At 50.6% G+C, this 25905-nt stretch overlaps 2 protein-coding genes across 5 annotated transcripts in view; one reads left to right on the top strand and one right to left on the bottom strand.

Moving 5' to 3' along the window:
• Positions 1-17902, bottom strand: part of WDR59 (WD repeat domain 59) — a 52612-nt gene extending 34710 nt beyond the window's left edge. For 3 of the 4 annotated variants that reach the window (XM_064519405.1, XM_064519406.1, XM_064519408.1), the window contains exons 1-9: positions 17801-17902; positions 13066-13115; positions 10760-10895; positions 7113-7198; positions 6275-6355; positions 4275-4312; positions 1638-1726; positions 1058-1174; positions 23-100 (exon numbers count right to left, since the gene is read on the bottom strand). In XM_064519405.1, coding sequence (XP_064375475.1) covers positions 23-100; positions 1058-1174; positions 1638-1726; positions 4275-4312; positions 6275-6355; positions 7113-7198; positions 10760-10895; positions 13066-13115; positions 17801-17854 — 729 coding nt within the window. In that variant the 5' untranslated portion in view covers positions 17855-17902. Of the gene's footprint in view, positions 1-22; positions 101-1057; positions 1175-1637; positions 1727-4274; positions 4313-6274; positions 6356-7112; positions 7199-10759; positions 10896-13065; positions 13116-13255; positions 17373-17800 lie in introns of those variants that run through there. The other variant, XM_064519407.1, reaches the window with a different exon arrangement.
• Positions 17903-18628: 726 nt separating this feature from the next.
• The window catches only part of ZNRF1 (zinc and ring finger 1), a 29895-nt gene continuing 22618 nt past the window's right edge, over positions 18629-25905 (top strand). Inside the window, exon 1 of the mRNA XM_026107390.2 lies at positions 18629-19570. Within this exon, the coding sequence (XP_025963175.2) occupies positions 19144-19570 (427 nt within the window). The 5' untranslated portion in view covers positions 18629-19143. The remainder of the gene's footprint in view (positions 19571-25905) is intronic.

Raw genomic sequence — 25905 nt, 5'->3', positions numbered from 1 at the left:
CTAGTGGGCGATTCTCACTCACCGTGTATCTTGCCTTCCAGACTGGAACCTGGCAGGGAAGGATATTGAGGTATTTCCGAGGCTGACGGTAATCCCAGAACTTCAACAAAGCAAAAAGACAAGCCAAGGCAGGTGTCAGCTGGCGATACTTCCAGGCTGCAGTTTCCATGTGGCTCACAGATACAGCAGAGTCACAAACATGCCAGGGTGCTCACATCATCTTTAGTAACCTCATTCATTAACAGCAGAGATGGCCCCAAAGGATGAATATCAAGCTATCAGCATCTGGCAGCATCTCTTAGACAATGAGCGACTTGGGGTCACGGTCACAGTGATCTTTGCTTGAGTAATTTAGAGCGGGGAGACAGGCAGCCTGCTTAGGCTTTCAAAGCTACAAGGTACCCTGCCGGCTTCTAGCCAATGTGCCAGTCCAGACTGGAGGCAGGCCCACCCTGCTGTTACTGCTAATTCTGTAATGAAGAACCTAACCTTTTGCTTTGCTAGAATACACATGAATTGCATTCACCTCTGAGCTTAGCTAAATGTGAATGAACTCAGTCTGGCTGGCATACCAAGCATGCTATTTCCCCCGAGGTAAAAGGCCCTGCATAGTAACACCTGGAGGCAGTCTTATTGATAACCCAACTTGACACAAATTTGGGAACCTCAGGGGCTGGAGTATTTCTCCTGCCAAGTTGCTGGAATCAGCTTGAGGCTGGCATCACTGGATTTTGAGGAGAAGACTCTTCTGACATGCATGGCCAGCTCCCTTCTGGCAAGCAACAGGAAGAGGTAGCTGTTTTCAGCTTCAGTACTGCCCAAATCATCACAGCTATGTTAACTATAGCAAGCATACATCCACCCATCCTCCAATGACTCCTCTGCTTGCTCTGTAAGCATATCCCTGGGTCAACACACACACAGACTGGCAGAAACAAAACAAAACAAAAAAAGATTGCCAATGGCAAGCACCCCCAAAGATTTCAGTAGCGGTAGACGGGGATCTGCACCACTGTCCTGACGTCTTCCGAGTCGGAGGCCCAGAAGCAACACTTACCCTGACAGAGTTGTCCTGGCTGGAGGTGGCCAGCGTATATTCATTGTCAGGATGCCAGTCCAGACCGTGGATTTTAGAGAGATGGGCTGCCAAGTACTCCACTGCCGTGCTGGGTTTCTGCAAGGAAAGATGTTTTCCTTTTCACCACAGGGCTCCTGAAATTTGGTCTAGTTCTCTGGTGTAAAAGGACGTGCTTTAACAAGGGCAAGAGGTAGAACACCCACCTGCTGGGGAAAGGCTAATAGCTCAGCAAGAGCAGTTGAAGGAAAGATCTTGTGAAAGGTAGTGGCAAATTCCACAGTCACCAAGTACAGCCCTGCACCATACTTTATACTCAGTAAGACAGTTAAGTATTGAGAGATGAAAGCCAAAATGTTAATGGGCACAGTTTCTGGGGAAGGAGGCTATATGCTCTCTTCAGTTTCCTGGGCTCCCAAGCGTCTCTACTTTAAATGAACCCATAAGAGAGATGGGAGATGAAGATGTGCATTTTTGTCCTTGGGTATTTATCTGTAACCAGAGATGCCTGTATTCATTAAGTGGAAATATGCACAGGCCGCTCAGGAGACTCTCAACTCACCCTCTTGTCCCATATTCGGACATCCCCATCATGGCTCGTTGCTAAACAGTTGGCATTTTTCTTGTTCCATTTGACCTGGGAAGCTCCAGCTGCAACACAAACAGAGCAGGTCAACCAAGCAATCAAAAAGTAGCACAGCAGACCCTTCACCTGTCAGCAGAGCTCTCTCTAGCACAGAAAAGGTAGCTCAGAGGAAAGACATCCCAGGAGTCAGCATGAAAAATGGCTTTGTTTCATGGGCTGGGAGTGGATGAGCAGCATGCTGTTGTCTTTAAAAAAGACTCTCTCTTGCTTCCGCAGCTTAGTGTTTTTATCCTGAAGACCGCAAAGCCAGTGTGTTCCAGTTACATACACGCTTAGAGATGTTCATTGTAATTTCTAGCCATGGCTTGTACCTGATTAAAACATTAATTTCCATTCACTCAGATGGATCAGTTTCCTCCACACAAAAACTGCAGTTTCATCAAACATGCCCTACCCCAAATCCCTTCTGTTTCCATTCAAGCTACTCCTGGTGCTCTAGGATTCATTTGTACCTGCAAATCCTTCCATACTATCTGAGGTTATACAGGGAACCAGTGTTATGGGTCTATTATTAAAATACAGGCGTGGCCGAAGGCTGCAGTACAGCTGGATCACATGCCTGGCCAGCTGAGGTGTGCATAATGGGTGGCTCTTGGTGGATCAGAAAGGCCCTCTAGGAAACTCACTGCCAAAAAACACTACAGAAGCCAATGATATCAATGGAATCGCAAAGAAACTGGATGATGGTAAGAGATATCATGAGGGACTCAGGAATAGCCTAAAATCAGAAGTTGGTTGTTTCTAATGAGAAACAAAAGAAGGCTTAGGTTGATGTGGACTGTTCAGCTATTGCAAGAGAAATACACGTGCTCACTTATCCTTATTTTCTTATTCTGTCAGTACTTTGAAAAGATGTTAAGCTATCAGAAAGGGACACCAATGGTGAGATCCATGAGAGAGCTGAATGTGAATCCCACAGTCTGCTGCCATGCCCAGCCTTCACTACCTACCTCCTGCTACATAGTGAGCTGTTTCATCCTCCTGATTTTGCAAAGAACTAGTTCAAGGGAAAAAAAGAAAAACAGCAAACAGGCTGCCAGGTTGACTTAGTTGATCCAGCTCACGGAGGGGTACACAGATGTCTGGACCAGCACTAAAGAGAATCGGGCATGGGAGGAGGGAATCTTCCTGTAGGGCTGGCTCAGCTGACTCATGAAACTTCAACCCAGGCACAAGAACAGAACACCGCTCTGGTTCAGTGCGTTTTTTGCATCACTGTGGTCCAGCAGCTTAACAGCTGAGAGGGAGCCGCTGCAAATGTGTAGCCTAAGGAGATGCAAGCAGCAGAATATATTCCTCTAACAGCAGGAATAGTAACTCAGAAAAAGGGCACGTTTTGCTCTGGTCATCTGTACTTTGCCCTTTTCTAACACAGCCGGTCAGGACTGTCCACACACAGCACCTGCCGTCTAGGTGGTATTAAAGACATCCGAACAGTCACACTGTTGACAGCCATAACAAATGCACTTCCAGAGCAAGCACAGCCCGAAGAAAGCACCCTTGTGTCATCGCTGCAGCTTCCAGCACACTGAAGGTGCTCCAGGGAAGCATGATGCAGCCTGTTAACGTACCCAATCCCTCAGTAAGCAGGGGTAAGGCAGCCAGCAGCATTCAAAACCACTGCCTTGAGTGCGATTTAGTTTCTCAGCTGATTCAAACATAAAAGGCCATGGAGAAATTGCAAACAGGCAACACAGAGAGGACAAGCAGTGCAAAGGGTGGTTAAGCAGGGCAGAAGCTGCTTATGTCTAGATGGCACGAGTGCCATGTGACTGCCCCCCAATTTCAGGACAGCCTGCCCAGGCACTGCCACTGCCCTCCATGCCCAGGGACCTCCAAGGGCTGGAGACACAGCCAAGGCAGCCCCCCTGCAAGGCACTAAGCCATAGGAGACTGTGAGAAGCAACCTGAACAAGGGCTTACAGGAGGGTCAGTAAGAGCTGAGACAAGAATGTGGGGCAAAGGCTTACCCACCCAGCAGCCAGCTTACTGAAGGCCCTGACCCCTTCATTTTACCACTCTTCTTATTCCACATTTTAAACCACCCCCAGGAATTCATTTTGCCTTCTCTTGCTACACCATGAGCCTTAGAACTGCAACTGGTTGGCAGGCAGGCAAGCTGTTCTCCTTCAGCACACAGCAAAGGGACACTGCCCTTTCCACTACCAGGCTCATGGAGATGTACAGGCCAGGCAGTCACTGGACCAAGCTCCCCCTTGCTCATTTGCCTCTGCTTAAACTTGCCTCTTTCTTTAACATATCCTCATCCCTCTAATGTACCTTCACCCACCCCTGGAAATCAGCAGCACAAAAAAAAAAAAAATCACTCCTCTTCATCCTTATTCACATCCCATCTGCATTCTGCTCCTCAAAAACTTGTTGTGAACCAGAGCCTCCCAGGCTGCTATTACATGGGACAATCAGACATGGTGGCACTTCTGTACTCTTGCCACGTTCAGCCTAGAAAGCATGAAGGGAAGGAGGACCAGCAGTGGCACATGACACTAAATGCGGCTATTAAATAGGCCTCTATCACACATGCATCATACTTACCAACTGCAGAGAGCGAGACCGTAGGCTTCCTGGTGTCTCTGAAACACAACATTACTCATGTGAGTACCCAGTGCACAGCCTTGCAGGTCCAGCCTCTCCAGTGAGCTCCTTGCTCCTTCAGGACTGACTGTTGCTGTCTCTTGGAAGTAAACATGCCTCCTGCTTACTTAAAGTGCAAATCTAAAGCTAAAATACATGAAGTTAAATGGAATAAAACAGAGAGGGGAACAGCTGGAGGACAACACTCATTCTGTCCTGCCACTACATACAGCAGCAAGCATATGACATTGGACGGCGTTGGAGGGGACACGAGGGAGGAAGGCATGCACACAGCGTGGCACGTTGCTGCCAGGCAGGCAAAGGAAGAACTGGGTTCACTGAGTGTTGCTGCAGGAAGCAACAAAACAGGCTTTCCCAGGAGGATTAAACAGAACAAACAGAGCTGTGGAAAAATTCAGCAGAAAAAGCCACTGATGCATTTGTCAAGCCTTTGCAGACCCCGATTCGGGGCATATGGAACAGTGATTTCAGAGCAAAGACTTCATGTCCAGGATATAATAATAAAATTAGTAGGAAATAAATCCAGCTGGGCAGACTCTACAGACCAAATCCTGTGGTGGTATAAGCCAGTGTGGCACCATGACAACTCATAGCAGCCAGGACTTGGATCAAGGCAATAACTCAATTCTTGACACTGGTCCTCAGAAAGTCACCTGCCATTTAAGGAAAAATGTCAGTGAAAACAAGGAATTTGGTCTTCGGCTTTTTAGGTTTGCTGAAAAGCAGAACATTTACTGGAAAGGACTGCACCTCTCCCTCTTAAAAATTTCTGCTTAATCGGTTATTTTGTATGAAAAATTAAGCGGGGAGCTTCCAGCTACCATTACTGCAGCATTACCTCCCTAGGCTGCCATTAGGGCTGCCGCTTCACCAGGAGGTTCCTCTGCTGGAGGCTAGCAGCCCTAGGACCTCATTGCCCAAGGAAGCTCAGAGTTCCCACTAGGGCAAGTAGGATCTAAGAGCTAGTCAGACTGTACGAGCAAGCATCTCTGGACAAGTGATATACGCAGACACAAAATGAGTCAGGCACAACACAGTTAAAGCAGAGCCTTCTGATACAACCTTTGGACAAATCTTTGTTTGCCTGGTATTAAAGATAGCACCATGGGAAAAGACAACCAGCAGTTACTGTCTCTCTATGTCTCTTAATTACACATCAATAATATATTGTGATTCTCAAGCACCATTTAACCAAGGATCTAAGTGCTTCACATGAGCTAAACAAGCCTCAGGGCACCCTGGTGCAGTTGGGTTATATAATTATCCTTCTACTATAACTGAGCAAGTGAGGCAGAGAGGAAAAAAGTGACTTGCCTGGAGTCATAAAGAGGTGCTGTACAGACAGCAAGAGAACCCAGGAGTTCCAGTGCCAGCTCCTTGCTCCTCAGGTGTCAAATGCAGGGTTTTAATATTGCTGATTTTGGAAAGATCTGTTACCTCGAAATTAATCACATGATACAAAGCACTAGGAATCAGTGGAATGAGCGAATAGAAAAAGGTTCCTAATTACTGGTGCCAGTCCTCCCACTGTTGACAGAGTTGGCAACAATCACTGAATTTAGTGGAAAAGAAAAGGGCTGCAGGGCCATGAACCTGCTCATTCACTCAGCCAAAAAATAAAAATGTTGAACACCTTTGGGATCCAGGAAGAGCTCCCAAGGACAGATCTTAAGTGGATGGGGAGTGAAGCCAGTTGGTATTCCTTCCGGTCAAGAGTATATGACTGGCAAAACTTTACCACTTTCCTGCGCTGCACTGACTCTGAACTGGCTTGAAAGCACGGGAATGGAAAACATCTTTGAGATTAAGGACAGCAGTTGAAGCTCCTGCAAGCACAGCTGAAAAAGCAGCATCCATCAGCAGGTGCTTTGCCCTTTAAGCTACCAATTGAAGAAAGGAGTCCACTAATCTGCCTGCAGTGTAGAAGCACAGATTCTTACTTGATATCCCAAATGTAGATGTATGTGTCAACAGAACTGGTGACCAGCAGATCTGGTTCAAACACTGCCCAGTCCAAGTCACTGCAAATGCAAAGTTGTATTAGGTCAGAGAAAAGTACAGTTTGCATCAATTTCTCACAAGTCTCCAATACATTTCTCTAATAAATTCATGCCAACTCCATGACATCCACTGAAACCCCTTTAAGTAAAATGCAAGCTTTTAATCATTTCTCTGAGTAAGAGGATGAAGTATCCTCCTAGCCTTGAACTTCACAGCTACCATGTCTGTGGGCTTTCCTCCATGGGGAAGGGGACACTATAGCAGTGAGTTCCCAGTCATCAGGCATTCTTGGCCTGAGCCAAGAGCCTTCCCTCCGGCGTGCCTTCCTGTTGGGCTCACCAGGAGTACCTCCCACACACCACCGTAACACGCTATGAACTTAGTCTTTGGGATGACCTACTTTAATTAATCTGCTGTCACAGGGAAACATGGCTGGGATGCAGTTTAATAATCACGCTGCTATCTGTTTCCCAGATGACAGTTGCTGTTCAGTATGAGGACAGCTGCCTAGGGCAATGACACCCAAGCCATCAAAGGCTAACTTGATATACTGGTGGGAGCCATCAGAGGGTGAGCTGCTTCACATCAGACATCTTCTCCAAATGGGAAGGCAGGACAGAGGGGCAGACAGCACCAGCCAGAGTAAAAGTGAGTAAAAATAGACTGAATTTCTCAGAGCAGAGCCTGAGCAAGGCCAGAACTGAACCAGCATTCACATTCTATGAAAGCAACCCACCATTTTCCTCCCAGGGGTCTGCAGCACCACTTGTTCCTCACCTGATCACACGTGTGTGCCCTTGCAGTGATGTGCAAACTTCCCCGTTACCTTCTTTCCACTTATACAGGTCAACTCGCTGATTGCTCTGAAATTAAATGGAAGAAAGGAAATGGTGGCAGGCAAACAAGGTAGGACAGGAATCCTTGTGTGTCAGGACCAGGTTCCCTTTTCTTTAAACAACCTCAGTTACCCACTGAATCACGCTGTGAATAACGAAGTCCTCGCTCAAAGCGGAAAGAAAACAAAGATGAACCTACAGGCTGTAAGAATCTCAAAAGCCTGAACTTTGATCACACCCACTCAAAATTGCAGATAAACAGGAACGGGGAAAAAACCCATTGAAAAATGTCTGCGTGAAATGATGTTTTCAGAGCTTTTATTCGTAACAACATGCTGTGACTGAAGGCAACAGGCAGCCAAATTCTCTGCAAAAATATTCTGCCAGTCTGTTCAGATTCACAACTGGAGTTTTCAGTGAGGGGGATGATGGATCACCACCAGTCCTTCTCAACTCTCCCTCCATTTCCTTCTGTGCTAATCAGGGCCATTGCCAAACATGGAACAGTCTAATGGCGTCAGGGTCACCTCCTCAAGGGTACTTCCACTCTTGCCAGCCCCCCCAAAAAACCTAAGAGCTTATCACTAACTGCAAACCACAGAAGCAAACCAGATGAATCAACAACAACATTATTTAGGGCTTCTTCACTGATTCCAGGAATAACCCCTCCTCCCCAAAATGCAGCCACACACAAAGTTACTTGAAACTAGTTACTGCACTTTAAATTCATGTTCTGCCTCAAAGCTTGCTGTAGTCCAGGCCAGCTGTAACCTTTATGGGGCAGAAAGTGCATTTTTGGGTGCATATGCAGCACCAAGCACTGTGGGAATTCATAGTGATTTGGCAAAACAGAAATAACATGACTTCAAAATGTGACCTTCATTAGCCCCTCATTTCCAAGTAAACACACAGATGAGGGAAAAGGTAATAGAGAACAGAGAATTTTACATTTTTTGCAGTTTTTTTTTTAACCACAAAGCTACTTCATAAGAATTTAAGCTTGCAGAAAGATAAAAAACTCCACCCTTCCCTGAAATGGAAGGTCTCCTCCCAACTCAGCAATAATATATGGCATTTCTCTAACAGCTCACACCAGGGCTGCACAAAAGCTTGGGGCAAGGAAAACTCCTTGCAAGCTTCTCATTGACAGAAGGATTTAAGGGGGTAGAGTGAAATTACTCAACAGGATTTGTCTGAGACTCCAAGGCTGATGATAGAAGATAACGATCATCAGAAGTTTCTCAGACTCTTAGAGGGGCATCTCATGTGCAAATTGTTGCCTCTAGCACCAGGCGTGGGAGAGTGACAGCTCTTCCCATCAGGACCACTTTCTAAAGTCTTTCTCATAATAAGTATCAGCATTTACTTCCAACAGTCTCATCACTCTCTTGTTCAAGCATTTGTGACCACGCAAAAGGACTATGAGGGACCTAGAATGGAAAACAATAGCATTTCTGAAACAACAACTTAGAAGTCCTCAGAAATGTGCTTGAGCCAGAGAGCAATCACAGCCAAGCACAGCAAGAGGACGTTCTGCTGGAAAGAAGCCAAAAAATTAGAAGCCCTTATGCAAACACAAGGACAGACTTCCCCTCTGCCTGCACCGCTTCCAATTAGCTGCGCTGCAAACTGAGTAAAGCTGTTTGCAATCAGACTGGTAGTCTTTTACATCCCCTTTCCACCCACAGGGATGCAGAGGGATAGGACCCTTGGGGCTCTCAACAAGATTTGTGTGGTATACCTGAGCTGGCCCCACATGACCAGCTCAGCAGCAAACTCTCTGGGGAATGAGAGTCAGCTGGAGCTCAGAAGCAGCAGACTGCATCTTCACAGCACTGAATCCAAGCTAATTTAGCCTTTCTGTACAACTTCAGCCCTTAGATAAGGCACTGCCTAACACACCCACACTGCCTGCAGACCTGACCTGGGACACACGGACCTGAGCGCATGGTGCAAGTCTGCTTTCCCCTTCTAAGCGAGGCAGGCTAAATTCTAGTTCCAGGAAAGGGATATTCTGCAGCAACAGCAACACGTCAGCCACCTGTGAGACAGCTGGAAAGGAGGCATTTCTGACCCAAACTGGGAAAGCTGCCTGATCTCATCTTGGGGATTCCTCACCTGATCCGTGTCAGCAACTGCATCTGAATCACCGGAGCATCTTAACATCTTCATTTGTAAACAGGATTGGCAAGGTTTGATGCCAGCTACTGCTAGTTTTAGGAAAGGATGGCTCTTGAAGGCTTACATGCACAGGCAGAACCTCCATATCATCATTCTGGAACAAGACCGATTCCGGTGTCCACTCAGGGCAGCAAGAGACGAGTGCTCACAGGGGTGAGACTGGCACTGCCCTGCTTTGAAACAAGTTCCTGCTCAAATCAATATTAACTATCATTGCATATTGCTTTCAGCATGTGTTTGAGAAGCTTTCCTGCTCTGCTTGCAGCCAGCGCAGCACACTTCCTTATTTGCTTCTGCTTTTCACAAACTGTATCCAGAAGTGGCAATGAAGGACACATTTCTGCAAGTTTTGTTAACTCCCCACTCAGAAGCAGAGAGCTGCTGAAGGCACCTTTAAGATGACAGTCATGTACCAGGGCTGGGAGGAGAAGGACAGAAGGGTCTGGGAGCAAACAAATAAAGGCTCCTACTTGACAACACCAGCCCACTCTTAAAACCATCTTTAATAGCAGCTGTAGCCAGTTCAAGAAGAAAAAGGAACAAAAACCCCAGGAAACCACATTCAGCTTAGAGTCCACTCAAAAAAATAGAGGAAATCTCTCCATCCCCAGCTACTCTAAGATTCTCAGGGTATAAAAGCAGATGGAACATGGCAGAAAAGACACCTCGCCAGGAGAACAGCATACATGTCCAGCTAGCACCTGTAGTCATCGACCACAGTGCTGCTGCAAAGACTGCTGCTAGCAGAAGCTCAGCATTCTGGGTGAACAAGTTACAGAGCAAGTAAAGATCAGAGCTAAAAACCGAACTCAAGTCTCAGGTGACCGCTACACCAGCCCTGTTTAGACACCGTTTGCACTACTGTTTCTTCAGACCAGCTTATTTACTTCACACACCGAATGAGAACTCCTCACTGACTTGGTCCGTGGTCCATCTGCAAACCTAAATTGTCCCAGTGGTGAGCCAGTATCGACTCGTGCTATTTACAGACTGCCTGGTGCACCACATCCTACCAGTAATGCAGGGAACTGAAAACAAAACAATGCAGAGCAAGAAATTCAGTAAGTGAACAAATCTCATAACAGGATGGAGGCTAGAAATATTTGGAGCCCATCTGCCCTTCCTTCTAGCAAAGGATCATTTGGGTGCCTGATTTATTTGGCAGGGTGTTTTACAGAACACAAACGAGCCACACCTAGATTCAACACTGACTGACCAGTAACTGAGAAGCATCACGCAAAACACCTCACCTCACTGGCAGTAAATCAAAATTAGGCCTTGATCTTGAAATACAATTTGCAGAGGCGTGCCTGTGCCAGCTACACACAGCCTTCCAAGTCTGCAGAAGTCCACCCATGAAAGACTGAGGAAGATGAAGAGTTTCAGCTTTTAAATGCATGAACTTACTGAAGCTGCGAAGTAGTATGCGTAGCTGTCGTGCGGATTCCATTGCACTGCACCGATGTCCCACTTGCTCTGGCGGGAGATCTTTCGATGACCCTCATTTGGTGCATCCAGGTTAACTATGTAGAGGAAACGGCGGCTGCAAGGCACACAGACACAAAGAGGCCGCGTCACGCAGGGCTGATTTCCTAACTCCGAGCTCACATGGAGCTTACAGCCTTCTGCCTAGAGCACCAAAGGAGAAGCATTTGACAAGACAGATGAAAATATTATTCCTGAATATGCTACATTCAACCATTTATTCAAAAAGGGCTATGTTAAAAAAAACAAAACAATAAACAAAAAACACACACAGAAAAAAGACACTGGAAGAATTAGTCAGGTTCTGCAAATCTAATGGGTCACCCAGACCACAGGAAAACCTAGATAACTAGGATATAAAAGGACATGTTGGGAAATGGTGCAGAGATATCTGAACCCAGCGAATGCTTCACTGGCCTAGTGCAGCACCAGAGCTGAGGTGGCTCAGGGCTGCAAGTGCAATGCAGTGACTCCACAGGAGCCAGTTTCAGGCTGGACAGGTTGCTCCGAGCAGGAGTTAATGAGCCCTACAAACCTAAAATGATTCTACATGGCTGAGAGTTTCCACACCACCCTGTTCAGTGGGCTTGGTTCTGCAGACACTACAATACACCTGCACAGAGCTCACTCAGCTGTGACAAACTTTATTAACATGGACACAGCACTGCACTGATCTGGTTCCATTACTCACCTGAGATAACCCTACATGCAGCAAAGAGATATCTGCATGCTGCTGAACCTGAGTGAATACATCCTGCTGCATGTGGCCAGCTCCCCATGAAGCTTGTTAAGGTTTTATTCCTTCCACAGTGTGATTAATCTACAGGCAAGATAAACTGTGCAAGGATAACTGAGAGCCAGCTGAACTTTAATAGGAGACCAGCACCAAAACATATTGAACCATATATATAATTAACTACAAAAGCATCAAGTACATCAGCTATATAGCAAGCAAACAGTAACTCTAAGCTCTGTGAGTTTTCCCAAGAAAAGGAACAGGAAGAAACATCCTTGCTGCCTTTCCAGACCAAGTCCTTGGGGCTCCTAAGCTGAAGTGTGAAGATGACAAGCCCTCTGAGGCTGTTACACAGCATTAAAAGAAAGGAGGCAAATTCCAAAGGGCTGCTGAGCATGCTGAAGGAGCTGGAACTGGGGGACAGAGCTTTGCACGAAAGCAAGCAGGCTTCTGAGTTGTACCAAAGGACCCATATCCTCTAAAACAGAGGCTGGGGCGGGAGGGGGGCACAGAGCACAGCCAAATGTCAGCTGCACCTGCATGACTCTGAATTTGAAATGAGCATCCTAACTGGGGTGGTAATTGTGTCATTGGCAGTGGGACAGCAATTGCCATTAGCACAGAAAGGTGACAGCTGGGCAGGCACCAGCTGAGCAGTTTAAAGACTTGCCTTGGAGGTAGCTACATAATGCCAAGCACTCCTGGGAGCTCAGGCAGCTTCAAGTCTACAGCACCTACTGCAGTGCCCCGCCAATGCAAAGGGGCCCCTCCACAGCTGGAGCTGCTGGCTGCAGGACTACGTGCGTCCTCAGCAGCAACGACAGAACCACCATAGTCCCTCAGTGTCCACGGACACCCTATCTCCCCCAGAAAGTCCTTCTACAGCAGATTTACCTAAGGTATAGAGGCAAATAAGGCAAAGACTAATGTGCACAGGAGTATATTACTGCGAGATCAGCTCTGCTAATATCTCACAGATGGAGGTGACAAAGATGAATTGTGGAAAAGGAAATGGGAGAACAAAAGGTAGAAAAGAATCTTGAAAAGGCCAAAGCAGCAGCAGTTTGGCTCTTGTTGAGTACTGTCCTGCACTGAACCAACCGAGAAACAGCTCAGAGAGCTTGGCTCCTCTGCCCAAATGCACTATGGGAATGTTTGAGGTAAGTTTTGTATTATGGAAATGCTTTAATCTGCATTTCAGACAGAAGCCAAACAGTAATAACTGATGCTCCACCCCCCTGCAAGTGGATTCAGGAAAGCACACATCAAGGAAAGCCACAGCAGTACTTCATTTTGTTGTCGCTGCTGTTTTTAAACTCTGTATCCCATTGGACATGTGACCCAGGAACCTTTTCATTAAGCCTTAGACAGAATTCAGCTGCACCTTTCTGAAACAATACATCAGCTTTCCAACTGAGGTCAGCCTGAAGGTTGCTGATTTGGCTTGTGGAAATGGCTGTCATACATTTCTAATGGGAATTGTCGCACTCACCCCGAAAGTACTGCGCGCTGTCCCAGACAGTCCACTGACATAGCAGTTGCCTGTTAAAGAGAAACAGAGAACAAAACTAAATTACACCTGTCAGGTCAGCTTCTCAGTCAAACACACAGCTTTGGGGAGGAGTTCAGGAAAACCTGCCAGCTTATCTTCAAGGCATAAACTGCTATAGCAAAAGTCAAACCTGATATCCATCAGGGATGGCAGAGGCAACATCCTCTTAAAGTATCACAGATGGGTGGTGGAGTGTAGCCGTCAATTCTGGGATGCAGGACAGCACAGGAAAAATGTCTTTTTCAAAGTAAGTCAAAGACAAGACATGGCAGACACCACTGCAAGCACTGAGACCTTGCTACATTCTCCCTCCTATGGCAATCACAGCTGCAGCCTTTCAATCAGCAGTCTCTAATAATCCTTATTAATCAGCCTCTGTTCCCCCTCAGGAGCTCTCTCAGTCTCTCTGTCTTCCATCCCAGGGCCAGATTTAATTATATATGTACTGGGAGATAAAAGTGCAACCATTTGTGTATGGCTGGTCTCCAAAAAAGAGAGATGGCTAAGAGGCATGAGAATTTACTTCGGAGGTGCTTCTACAGAAGGCTTAGAGATCACTTCAGTGCCACAAGAGGAAGAAAAACTCAAAAAACCAAAAACTGAACACCATCTTCCTCTAGAATTGTATTGGCCAATCACCTCATTTAATTGCCAAGAGAATAAAGGAAATTTTACTTGGAAAGCTGAGCAAGTCAGCCCATATACATAGATTTGACTTCAATGCAGTTTTTAGCCTTCACAGTACAAAAATCAGAACATGCCCCAACTTCAAACCAACTGCTGTCACCTTCAAAGCTCCCTCTTTAGGGTTAGGCTTAGGATGTCTCTGCTGCTGTTCAGGATTTTGCTAAGCATTCTCAGTATGGATTTAACAAAACTTTAGGATGTTCCAGAACAACTGCTTAGAAGCATCACCAAAATCAGACAGACAGTATGTCAATCCCATTCCATTTCAACCAGATTTGACAGGAGTATAATCATCACAAAAACATAATTTCTCCACGCATCATGAAAACAGCCCATCAGGTACAGGAAGGAGGCCCCATCGCTACCTCACGAGCACCCCAGCTGAGGGAAAGACTGCAACACGAGCCCTCTCTTTACTCTTTAGAGAGCAAAAGTGCACATGGAAAAGAGCTACAGATGCCACAGGAAGAGTTTCAGCAGGAGTCCACAGTGTACCGCAGGCCTATGTCTATACCCTATCAAGACAAGTTTCATCAGTTCTGCTGTTTCGGAAACTACCTGCTTTTATTGCTTTTTTCCAGATGGCAGATCTAGTCTTCTAGCAAAGTTTTCCTCATCCTAAAACTAATGTCCTAAATAAGAGGCCACTTTTTAAGTCTCTAAACGGTGAAGAAAGAACTCCAGGTTCCTAGATTCCGGAACACCTTGCAAACATTTCCAAAGTGAGTTACTACATTTATAACAATATAAAGAGGAGATTCTGTCAGATGATATACATCTCATTTCTGATGAATTAAAATGAGGCTCACCGAAGACATTACTGAAATCAGAGCCTTCTCATGTGACACAGCTAGTCAGCTGACACATTTCACACAGCTTTTGCCATCTTTCCCCAAGACAGAAGAAAAACTACCAGTCAATTTAAAGTGACTGATAATTTTATATATGAGTTTATTTCCTGGTGTTGTTGGCACAAGGATCTCATAAATCCTTATGAACTGTTTTTAAATAATGAACATGTGTTAGGCTGCTCTTCTACTGGGTCACAAATGAAGTCATTTTATGGCAAGATCTTTCCTCCAACATTACGGCCTCTTATCTAGGCAACAGAAAAAAAAATCAGCTGTCAGATGCATTTATTGTGCTTTGTATACTGATACATGTGTCTTTGCAGCACAACCTTCCAGAAGGTGCACTTGAAAATGAACCAACCAACTTGAAAACAGTTTTTATCCTAAAACAACGATCAGGATGGATGCCTCGAGTTGCTGTTTATAGGTAACAGTTACATGAATGTTAGGAGCATGGCACATTCAAAAGCAACTCTGAGCCCAGAGCCCAGGGAGTCTTCTCAGACTTGCAATGCCTACTTTAGCGTTTCTTTTGATTTCTGCTTAGGTAAGTCATAGAAAACACCTTCATCTGAATGGCGACAGATTTGCCAAGACTGCATTGATTTTTAGATTGCAAACTGTTGGTGAGAAAGATTAGTTATTTGTGTAGCATAATTTCCCGTCTGCACGCTGAGTTGCCACCAGTGGTACTATTTTGTAATCGAATATGGTAAGTTTTACTCTGCTTTTGACAGTATTGACAGCCTGACAAGAGCCCGTGGGTCATATCTAAATGGGAAGACAGCACAGACTCCTGCCTCTGCCAGTTTCTGTAGAAAAAAGTCACTTCCAGACAATATTTTCCCCAAACTACCATAAAATTTTCTGGTCAGATGGAGTGCTACAGGTTAGACGCTATAGTTGTCATGACATACTTTTGGCATTGGAAATGAAGGTAACTGCAGTTCCTGCAGACATGTACAGGCTATAAATGCAACAGCTGGCCATTCCCTGACTCTCTTTGCAGTTATGTTAGTTTGGGGTAGGGATAATGGAGGCAGCACAGCCTATAGATAGAGCTCAAGCCCAGTATAGCATGAATACAGCCAAGGCATTTCTCCTGAAGCTCAGGTTTCCACTCCACGAAAATCTTTCATGCAAACTCCTAAAAAAGCTAAAGCCCAAACATACACGTGAGATTAGTTTGAAAGCAGTAGTCTGGCAGTCCGAGAGAGTGAAGCCCTCTGATTTCATTTGAGAGAACAGGCAGATCAGCGCCATTCTGGAAGGATCACCATTGGAGTAAACTGAAGCAACTGAAATACCTCCCTATTTAAGGCATAAATCAACACAACAGCTAGACTGAAACCAACTGCTGAAGAGGATTTAAACACCTGTTCCTTCCCCTCTTTTCTCCTCTTTGCTCCCCCACACAAACCATTATGAATAAGCAATCAAATGATAAGACTGTGACTCTCCCGAGCCAGATGAGAGTTGAATCTGTGATCCAGGAATAAGCACTGGGGTATCTTGTTACCAGTTTCTTGAGAGCAAAGCTTTACAGAGTCATAGTCTCCAGACAAGACGGAAGAATTTCTTTCAGGAGGAAAACAAAACTGATATAAGGCTTTTCAGACATAGACTGAAAAGCTTTGTTAGTTTACAAACTGTAGGCTGGATTTAATACACACAGGAGTCAATGCACCTCTTGGGAACAGCGAACATAGAGTTGACATTGCTTTAGCACAAGAGGACAAACTAGAAGATGAGAGGCTTTCCAGACTTATCTTTTATTTTTTTAAGATATCTTACTGAAATAATTCAAATATTATTCAGCTTTGCAAAGTAATTGTCAATGCCTAAAAAGAAAGAAAGAAAGAAAAACAAAAACCCTGTTTCTTAGAATAGCTTTTAAGAAAGCACATAAGCAAACTCTGAAGGGAGCTCTACTGTAAACAGCAACTTCAAAAATAAAAGTTGACCTTTTTGCTATTTAAAAACCTAATCTGCTTTTCCTGCTAACCAAGCTATATTCAACAATTTATATTTGCAGCTATGAAAGTCGCTATGATGGTCTCGGAGGTAAAATAAGGGAAGATGAGTAGGAAGAGGCAATGTCTTCTACTAGGCCTGCCAATATAGTTGGAAAAAATAGACACATGTTTGAAATCTAATTAAGATTAGAATAAAACTGCCTCATGGAGTAAGATATTTTCCCCATAAGCCAAACTAAAGCACTGCTACTGCTAAAACACTGGTAACAAAAACACTGAACAGGCACATTAAGATTTTACTGCTTTTGACTGTAGCCAGGTCACAAGCTTGTAAAGCTCTCTTGCACATCTATGGTCTGAGCAGGGAACAAAAACTGTACTCCCACCTCTTTAAAAAAACAGATACATAATCAGCTGCTACACAAAACAATAGAGTTGGCCTCAATTTGTTACATTCAGTTCTATGTACTTATCTCAGGTGTTTGCCATAATACAGTGCTTAGCAACCAACTGCTCTCGGTTGGAAACACCTCATGGCACTGGCGGCAGAGGGGACGAGTTTCAAAAGAGATGGCACACCCAGCTCGGCAGGCAGCACACCCAGCTCGGCAGGCCGAGCCGCCGCGGCGCTAACACAGCTCCCAGGCACTGCATGTTTGCGTGAGGGGCCCAAAGAAATGGTGCCAAGCCACAGAGCACCCACCGTGATTACAGTTCTCTAGAAGGAAAAACATTAAAAGCAGAACAGGGCAGAAAATTGTCTAGAAACAAATGAACACCAAAAAAAGGAGGGGGGGGAGGCGGCCCACACGCTGCTTCGGTTTCGCCCCTCGCACCGCGGACAGGGCCGCGTCCAGCTCCCCGCCGCGGGACAAGGCCGCGGTCTGCTCTGCGCTCCACACCGGAGCAGCGCGGGCGCCAGCAGCCCCGGCCCGGCTCACCGACGCCAGCCCCCACCCGGGGCGGCGCCCACTGGCGAAACCGCCGCCGGGCGGACGGCCGCCGCCCGCAACGAGGGGCCGCGGCCCGGCCGCCGCAGGCGCCCAGCGGGGCCCCGCGCCGCCGGCCGGCCGCTGGCGGCGGCGGTGCCCACAGCCACCGGGCAGAGCGGCTGCCCTGCGCCCCGGCGCGGCCCGCGGGCCCCGTCGGGCCGCCGCGCACCTGGGCGTCGCGGAACTCCACCACCACATTCTCGCTGCTCCAGCGCGCCGCCATCTTGCGCCGCCCCAGCAACCCCCGACGCCGGCCCGGGCGGGCGGGGCGGCGGGAGGAGCTGCCGGCGCCGCGCGTGAGCTTTGGGGGGGGCGGCGCGGGGGCGGCTGGGAAATGTAGTCCTCGGCGGCCACACCGCGACCGACCCCCCCCCCCCAACACACACTGGGGCAGTCGGACCGCCCCGGAGGCCGCAGGGCTCCCAGGCTGCCGCGGCAGGCGCGGTGTGCGCGGGCCCTGCGGGACCCAGCCCCGCGGAGGGGCCATGCGGGCCGCTGTAGGGGCCTCCGGGCCCTCATGAGGCTCCGCGGCTTGTGCGGGGCGCGGGGGGTCAGGGCGCGCAGCCCCAGGCCCCGGCCCGCCAGCCGAGGGGACTCGCACGGCACGTGTGATTTCAGCGACCGTGTCCGCAGCTAGGCGCGGGGTGGGGGGGATGTGAGGTGTCACGGGCCGGGGGGCGACACCTCGGCGCCGTTACGGCGGCGCCACCTCGCCCGTCGCGCCTGCGAGAGCAGCCTCTCCTGAACGAAACGCGCTCCCGCCATGCTTCCCCGGCTTCCCCGGGGTGCGGAGAGCTGCAGCCGTGCTTTCCACGGGTGACCCCCCAGGGACGGGAGGAAGGGCCTCGTCTCGCGTCTGGGCAGAGGAGCCAGACCAACACCCCCCCCCCCCCGCCAGGCGAAGGGCCGCCCTTCCGCAGCGCGGGCAGCTCCGCTCCGCACCGCGGCGGCCCGGCGGCAGCGCGGGGGTTAAGGGCGGCGCGGCGCGGCGCGGCGGGGGGGGCCGGAGGCGGGAGCATGCGTGCTGCCGGCCTCTATTGTCTCCACCGCGGCGCCGAGCACCGAGCGGCTGGCGGCGGCCGGCAGCGGAGGCCGCGGCCGGTGCAGCGGAGCGGGGCGCGCCGCCCCCCGGCCGCCCCCTGCCCCTCCATGGGCCGCCGCTGAGCGTCTCCGCGGCTGCCGGCCGAGCCCCGAGGCAGAAGTGAGGCGGGCGGGCGGGCGGACCCGGGCGGCTTCCCCCCTCCGCGGCCCCGCGTCGCCGGCGCCCTCCGCAGCCCTCGCCGCCCCCCCCCGCCGGGGGGGCGCCGGCCGTGGCGGCGGTCTCGGGGTGCCCTCGCCCCTGCGGGCCCGGCGGGGGGGAAGATGCCTGGGGCGGGGATGAGTTTTAATCCTTAGCTCCCCGCGCCCCCCCGCTTCCTTCCTCCCCCTCTCGCCTCCCCGCGGCGGCGGGGGCGGCGCGGCCCGTTCCCCGCGGGGGGCTGTCGCTCGGCTCCCTCCGGCCCGGCGGCGCCCATGGGGGGCAAGCAGAGCACGGCGGCCCGCTCGCGGGGCCCCTTCCCGGGGGTGTCGACGGATGACAGCGCCGTGCCGCCGCCGGGGGGGCCGCCCCACTTCGGCCATTACCGGGCGGGCGGCGGCGGCGCCATGGGGCTGCGCAGCCGCTCCGTCAGCTCGGTGGCCGGCATGGGCATGGACCCCACGGCGGCCGGCGCCGTGCCCTTCGGGCTGTACGCGGCGGCGGCGCGGGCGGCGGGGGAGGCCGAGCGGGCCCCGGGCGGCGGCGGCCCGGGCGCCGACTCCACGTACGCCCATGGCAACGGTTACCAGGAGACGGGAGGCGGTCACCATAGAGACGGGATGCTCTACCTGGGCGCCAGGGCCTCGCTGGCCGACGCGCTGCCCCTCCACATCGCGCCTCGGTGGTTCAGCTCGCACAGCGGTGAGTGCGGGGGGGCCCCGGGGGCGGTCGGCGGTCGGGCCCCTCCGTCCCTCCCCGGGCTCCTCCATCCCTCTCCAGCTCCCTCCATCCCTCCCTGGGTCCCCCCGTCCCTCCCCGGCCCCCTCTGTCCCTGGGGCTCCCACCCCCCCACCGCCAAAGGGGATCCCTGGGTGCTGCGGCCTCCCCAGCCCCGCCGCAGCCGCCCGCCTTGCGGGCCCGAGGTCGCAGCGGCGCGGTGAGGGGCGTGGGAGGCGGCCGCGGGGCCTGTGGCTGCCTGGGGAGGACGCTTGCCCCCCGTGGGCCGGTCCCCGCCGCCCCGGAGCTCCCCCCAGCCCACCTCCTGCCCCGTGGGTGAGCGCCTGGGCTGGCACCCGCACCACACTCGTGTCAAGGTCAAGGCAGCAAAGGGTTGTGGAGGGAGGAGGCTTCCTCGAGAGAGGATGTTGTTCTGGCTCCGGGAGGGAAAGCCGGGGAGGTGGCATCGCCCCGGGGCTTGGGGGAAAGCGGCCTGAGGCCAGCGCCTGTATGCGGGTCTGAGCTTCTCCTGCCCCTTCTGAAGGGGAACGGTGCCGGGGGGGGGGGGGGGGGAGCGCTGATCAGGCAGGTACGGCCGCTCTCGTATCACAGGCACTGGGAAAGGGGCACAGGAAGCCTTTGGAAATAAGACGTGGGAATTTTTCTCCTTTGTTTTGTCTGATAAGGGGCCAGGGAGAGGCTGAAGTGGGTTTTCTCCTTCAAGCCAGCTGGCACCACTCTGGTGCTGAGGAGGAAGCAGGGGAGGGACTGCTTGTCTCTTTAACAGGGCCAGGGAGCCGCTTGGGCACTCTCGCAGGAAACGCGTTCGGCTACGAGAGGGGGCAAGATTGCCCCCATCGTAACCTCCCTGCTGGGCCCTTACGTGTGTCCTGCAGTCTGGAAAGAAGCTCTGTCTGTGAGCAGGGCTGTGTCACTGACCTAGTTTTGGCTGGGTACAGGGAGCGAGGTGGGAGGTCCTCCCTTCCCCTCCTGGCTGGAGGGGAAGTCATTTCAGGGATGTCTCCTTGTATTTCCTGGAATAGTCTGGGATTTCTCTGCCGCCCGGCCCCTGTGCTCCCTTTCAAGCCCTGTAAGTGTTCTCGTGGTTCTGGGAATTTCATAATACCTCTTGGGACAATGCCTCATTTTCAGGAAGGCTTGAAACTGAAACAGTGGACAAGAACAAAGTGCAAAGCAAGACTTGTGGGGCCCATTTTCCTACTTTCATCTTGGAGTTTGTTTTTTTTCTTTTCCTTTCCCCAGTCTCTGAGGGCTGCCGTTCTCAGGCAGATCGAAGCTGTGTGTCTCTCACTGAATCCTCAATTGCAGTGTCCCAGTCCCAGTTCCTATTGATCCAGATAAGCGAGACATTTGCATTCCTCTGGCGGATGGAGAGGGCTAGCTGGCATGAGGGACTGGGAGTTGACACTGAGCACTTTTGCAAACTTTCTTGCTCTGTGACCTTGCGCAGACTGTTCCACTGCTCCCATTTTTAAGCACAAAAGGAAATTAAGGTGCAGAATCCTTCCAGGTATCCTGCAAGCTTCTGTGTGAACGCAGGGCCATGGAGCCGTCTGCCGCGGCCAGCCGGCGGGGAGACGGGCTCTCCTCTCTCTTCAGCCCAGGTTTCTCGCGAGCCAGGTGCCGGCGGGAGGGCTACTGTTTGTAAGGTTTCATCAGAGAAACGTAGCGTAGCTAATTTGTATGTAGAGGTGGTGGGTGAGATGCTATCAGCAACGTTTAAATTATAGTTCTCAAACTACCTCTGAGAGGCAAAACCTGTTCTTAAAAACAAACCAACTGCAAAATGGAGCAAGCTTTTTCCGGTCACTTATGTGAATTAGTGAGACACTTAAGCTAAACCCGCTGTCCTTGAAAGATTGCAGTGCGGGCTGTGGGAGATATGGCAGGAACTGGGTTTTGCTGTTGTCTCTTTCGGGGCCCCTTGAGAGTGTTTGAGCTGCGCTGAAGTGTGCACGGGCAGCAGTGAGAGCTGTTTAGTCCGTGCTGAAGACTCTCCTGGTGGTGTTTCTTCCTTGTTGCTAATTAATAGAAGAAGAAGTGGAGGACACTTAAACCATCCTGAAAACTTGTCAGAGCTTATTAAACTTCTGTGCTTTTCTTCTCAGTGAGGGAGGTTAACGGATGGTTTGGAGACCTCGGGGAGAGGGAAGGAGGAAGTAAGGCACCTCGACTTTGCTAAAATTCCTGCTGCTCTTCCATCGCAGATGGTTAAGCTACAGCAGGGCAGTTACGAGGTATTTGCTTCTTCCTTTGTGCCTCCCCCATCGACCTGCTCCTCTTGCAGAGCTAAACCACTCACTCCATTAGCTGCTGGAAAGTGCTGAAGCAGCAGCGCTTCGGTAAATGAAGAGGAGCTTTGACATTGGTGTGTGTGACTTTCCCTGCTTGTTCGGAAGCATGACTTGAGAGCGGGGACAAGGAGATCCGCTGCCACACGGAGCTATACTGGGGGGGACGTGTCCCTGCATTCGCTGGGGGTCTTGGACCCTGCTGAGGATCTATCTGAGTTGCTGTGCTGAGGAGAGGAGCCTCCCAAGCTCTGTGGCTAACAAGTCTAGAGAGTGGATCCTTGCTCTGCCTGCCTCTTTCCTCCTGCCTGTGCACAGGCGGAAAGTAATGAGAGCTTTGAAACCCAAATGGTGCTGATCTCGGCATGCGGGGAAGGCTGTACGCTTGGTCTTGGTTGTCTGGGAGTACGTGGGTTAGGGGGAAGAACCAGGACCCTCAGAATGCAACCCAGGCTCTGCGGGGACCTCAGTGGGACAGTGAGGAGCCCTGGCTTAACGCTGGTGATGTGGCACTGTCATTGCGGCAAAGTGTCCATGATAACAGGAGCACACAGATAGGACTGGCGCCTCGCCGCCTTCTTTATCTGCGACACTGGCTTTGTGTGTCTCTCTGGCTGTCCCTGCCAGCGCCTCCCCTCCCACACACACCCCGGGGCTGGGACAGAGCTACTTCACGGCTCGGCTCGTCTGCTCCATGAGGACTGGGCTGGGGGAGGAACTGAGCGCTCTCCTCCCCAGGCTGGTGGAAGGCCTGCCGTAGAGGCAGGTGTGTGCGGGAGGGAGAGCGGAGGGTTGCTCTAGGAAGCCTGTGCTGAGGGAGGTTGGGAAGTGGTCCCCAGGGCCAGCACGGGCTGCAGCGTCAATTGTAGGGTGCGGTTCCCCAAGAACAGACCCTGATGTCTTCCCTTAATTCCTCCATTGAGCAGAGACTGTCTCAGAAGTACAGGCTGGTCATGGGAGAGAAATGCCGATCCCCCCGCAGACCGGCACTGTTGCGGTAGTTGATTGTGTGAGAGACAACAAGTATCTGTCTCTTGTGCGAGCATCGGTGTCTTCATCGATATTCCTGGCTGCTGAGGAGGCACCGTGTAGAACATCTCTCCTCCTGCAGCGGCTTGCTGCCACGGAGGCCTGGCTCGCGTTATTATGTGCCAGGAGGTGTCACGTGAGCCGAGGGCTTGCTTCAGTCCCTGCACGTCCTCGTGGCGAGCAGGGCCGCCCCGCTCGACTGAAATGACTTCCTGTATGTTCAGTCGCCTCGTGACAGCGCTGCGAGGAGAGACCACTGCTGAATCACCCTCGGCTCTGTCACAGCTTCCGAGGCGCAGAGAAAGGCAGCAGCAGTGTTAGGCGCTCGATAGCCCGTCAGCTCTTCCAGGGCCGGGCGAGGAGGGATGCTGCCCTTATGAACAGTGAAGCCTAAATGCCTCTTTCAAACCGCCAAGGTGAGTGGGAGGGTTCTGACCGTTGTGTTGGAGCAAGTCCCTCTCTCCTAGGGCACGGTACCTCCCTTGTTATTAGGTAGTTCCCGTTTCCTAGGGGTGTCCAAATAAAAGACATAGCTCCTACAGCTCCTCCTGAAATTGCTCTCAGATTTCCACGGTTGCTCAGGCTTTCTGAGATCTGCTTTGTGTTTTACACGGGTGGAAGATGACGAAATAGCTTTTGCAACTTTGGAGTTGGCTTTTTAGCACTTGACCCTGTCTCTGTAGTTTTGAGATGCCTAGATCTTCTCAGAAAAGCCAAGGCGTAGCGGGAAGAACACAGAAAAAGGATGCATGCCATCTATCAGTATGTTTTCAGCTTTGTGTGGTTCTCTTAGTACTGGTTTTGTTATCCATCTTCATCATAGGATCTTGGGGAGTTTGCAGAGACTGTAAGTAGCTTAAGTTTATCTGGAAATCCCCCTCATCACCCAAAGCCCTTGGATTTACTGGAGCTTCAAACACCCATATCTCCCTGTCTGTCAGCTAGCCCAAGGAGATGCCTAGCTCATCCTTTTGTGTAATGCCATCAGGAATACCACGAGCTTTCTGTGCGCTGACAAAATCAGCTTTTGTCTGGGATGCTGGAAGCAGCATAGCCTTGCCAGGGAAGATCTTGAGGTCTCATTTGCCAAGTGAGCTGCTGAGTGCGCGGCAGCTCCTCGACCTCAGCCGGAGGGTTCAGCCTTGGGCTGTGTGCCTGTGGGGAAGACGAACGTCCAGAGCAGAGACAGCAGACAAAGTGACGGGTTCTTTGAGCAGTGGTAGGCCTAGGGGTTAATAGTGAAACAAGCTGGAAGCACTGTTTGATCCGACTCTGGAGTAAAGGATCCACTACAAAGTAAAGATCACTTGTCAGAGGACAAGCTGAAGGTGTACGTATCCACAGCTGGGTCGGGAAGTCCAGGCCTTCTCTGCCCAGCTGGGGAGGAGGCACGTCTGTAGCACATTCTTGCTGTGCTCTGTAAGGTTCAAGTCCTGAGTCTTTTCTCAGTGGTGCATAATGATGCTCCCTCACAAGCTTGTCCTGTCTTTGCAATCTCTAAACCAAAACGAGAAGACTTAATTCTAGCTTGCCAGTCAGTGGGCTGGGAGCCCATGCTCGCTCAGCTGATGGGCTTTCCTGACACCAGCTTTTCAACATCCAGTCATAGTACCTGCTTGCCCCCCTCCCTCTAGAGGGGCTAGAGTAGGGGAGGGACACTCCAAGGTCTGCAGAAGCTTCCCCTTGTAGATCTGTTCCTGCTAGTGGAAATTTCCAAAGGAGACTGTGCTCAGTCCTTTAGTTGGTTTGGTGCTGGTGACTACCTGTTAGCCAGGTCAGGCACCTGCAGCTTTTCCAGGCTCTTTGGGATGCAGTGCGGGAAAGGTCCTGGTGATGGCTCAAGCTAACAATATCCAGCTGTTGGACTCCTGGATGCTGCCTTCTCTCTGGTTTTGGTGCCATCCGGACAGCTTGCTCCATCTGCTTTTGCCTTCTAGCTGGCCGCAGGAGAGCATGGACGTGGGTCCAGCAGCAGGGCCGGGAGAAGAGGCAACTGCTGCTTCGGAAGAAAGAAGCACCGAGGGCTAGAAAATGGGAGATTCAGACATAGCTTTAATATATACCAGAAGTTTAAGTGTGTCAACGTTGGCGTTGTGCGTGAGAAGGCAGCAGCAGTGGTTATCTTCAGGCTCTGCAGCGAGCGCTAGCGCAGGCTTCTGCTGCGCTGCCTTGCCACTCGAGTGCCCTGTGAAATCTCTTGGCTGCTTTGCTGAGGAAAAAGGCACTAATTGCCGTGTGCTAACTGGTTTGGCTCGTCTTGCTCCTCGGCAAACCTGCGCGTAAATCAGAGCAGAAGAGCTGCGTTTGCTCTCCCTCGTCCACACGCGTATACTCCAGAGGTGCCGCGAGTGATGCTCTCGTGCTCTCTGGGCTGACCCACTTCCTAGCCGGGATTGTCTTCCTGGCCCGTGACGTAAGTTTATCCCATGCTGTTTTGTTTTGCTGAGATGTGTTTGTGCCGGGGACCGGAATAGCCGTAAAGGCTCCTCTTATTTATTAATGCGCTATTAGGGTTCCTCTCTCTTGGTCGCTGGCCCGAGAATCAATCAAACGCAGACATCTTTGGGGGAGGAATGAGACCAGAGCTGGCACCCAGCCAGGGAAGCCCCTGAGAATCATGGGAAAAAGCTGTTAAATGCCGAAAATTAATTTCGAGAGAAATGCAGGGAAGTCACAGGGAGGGAGAAAAATCCACTTTGGAAAAAATAGCTTTTCTCTCCTCCAATGTAATCTCCTCTGTGACAAATCAGACAGGCAGCAAAGAGCTCTTTGTTTTAATGACTCCCCTCTGCAAGAACCAATTTCTCGGCACCCCGGCAGTTCGGTGGGTGACCACGAGACACATCTCGTTGCCTACTGCTACCACGTCGAAGCCTGAGATGCGCCTGGTGTGTGGATTTGAATAAATATGAGGCTGCTTCCTCTTCTTTCTCTAGAAAATTGAAATCTTGGACCATGAGGGCTCGCAGGTAATTTGCA

This window comes from Dromaius novaehollandiae, chromosome 13 (genome assembly GCF_036370855.1).
Source record: "Dromaius novaehollandiae isolate bDroNov1 chromosome 13, bDroNov1.hap1, whole genome shotgun sequence".
Taxonomy (NCBI): Eukaryota; Metazoa; Chordata; class Aves; order Casuariiformes; family Dromaiidae; genus Dromaius; species Dromaius novaehollandiae.
Note: the sequence above shows the minus strand (reverse complement) of the source record. Positions and strands in the feature narration are given on the sequence as shown.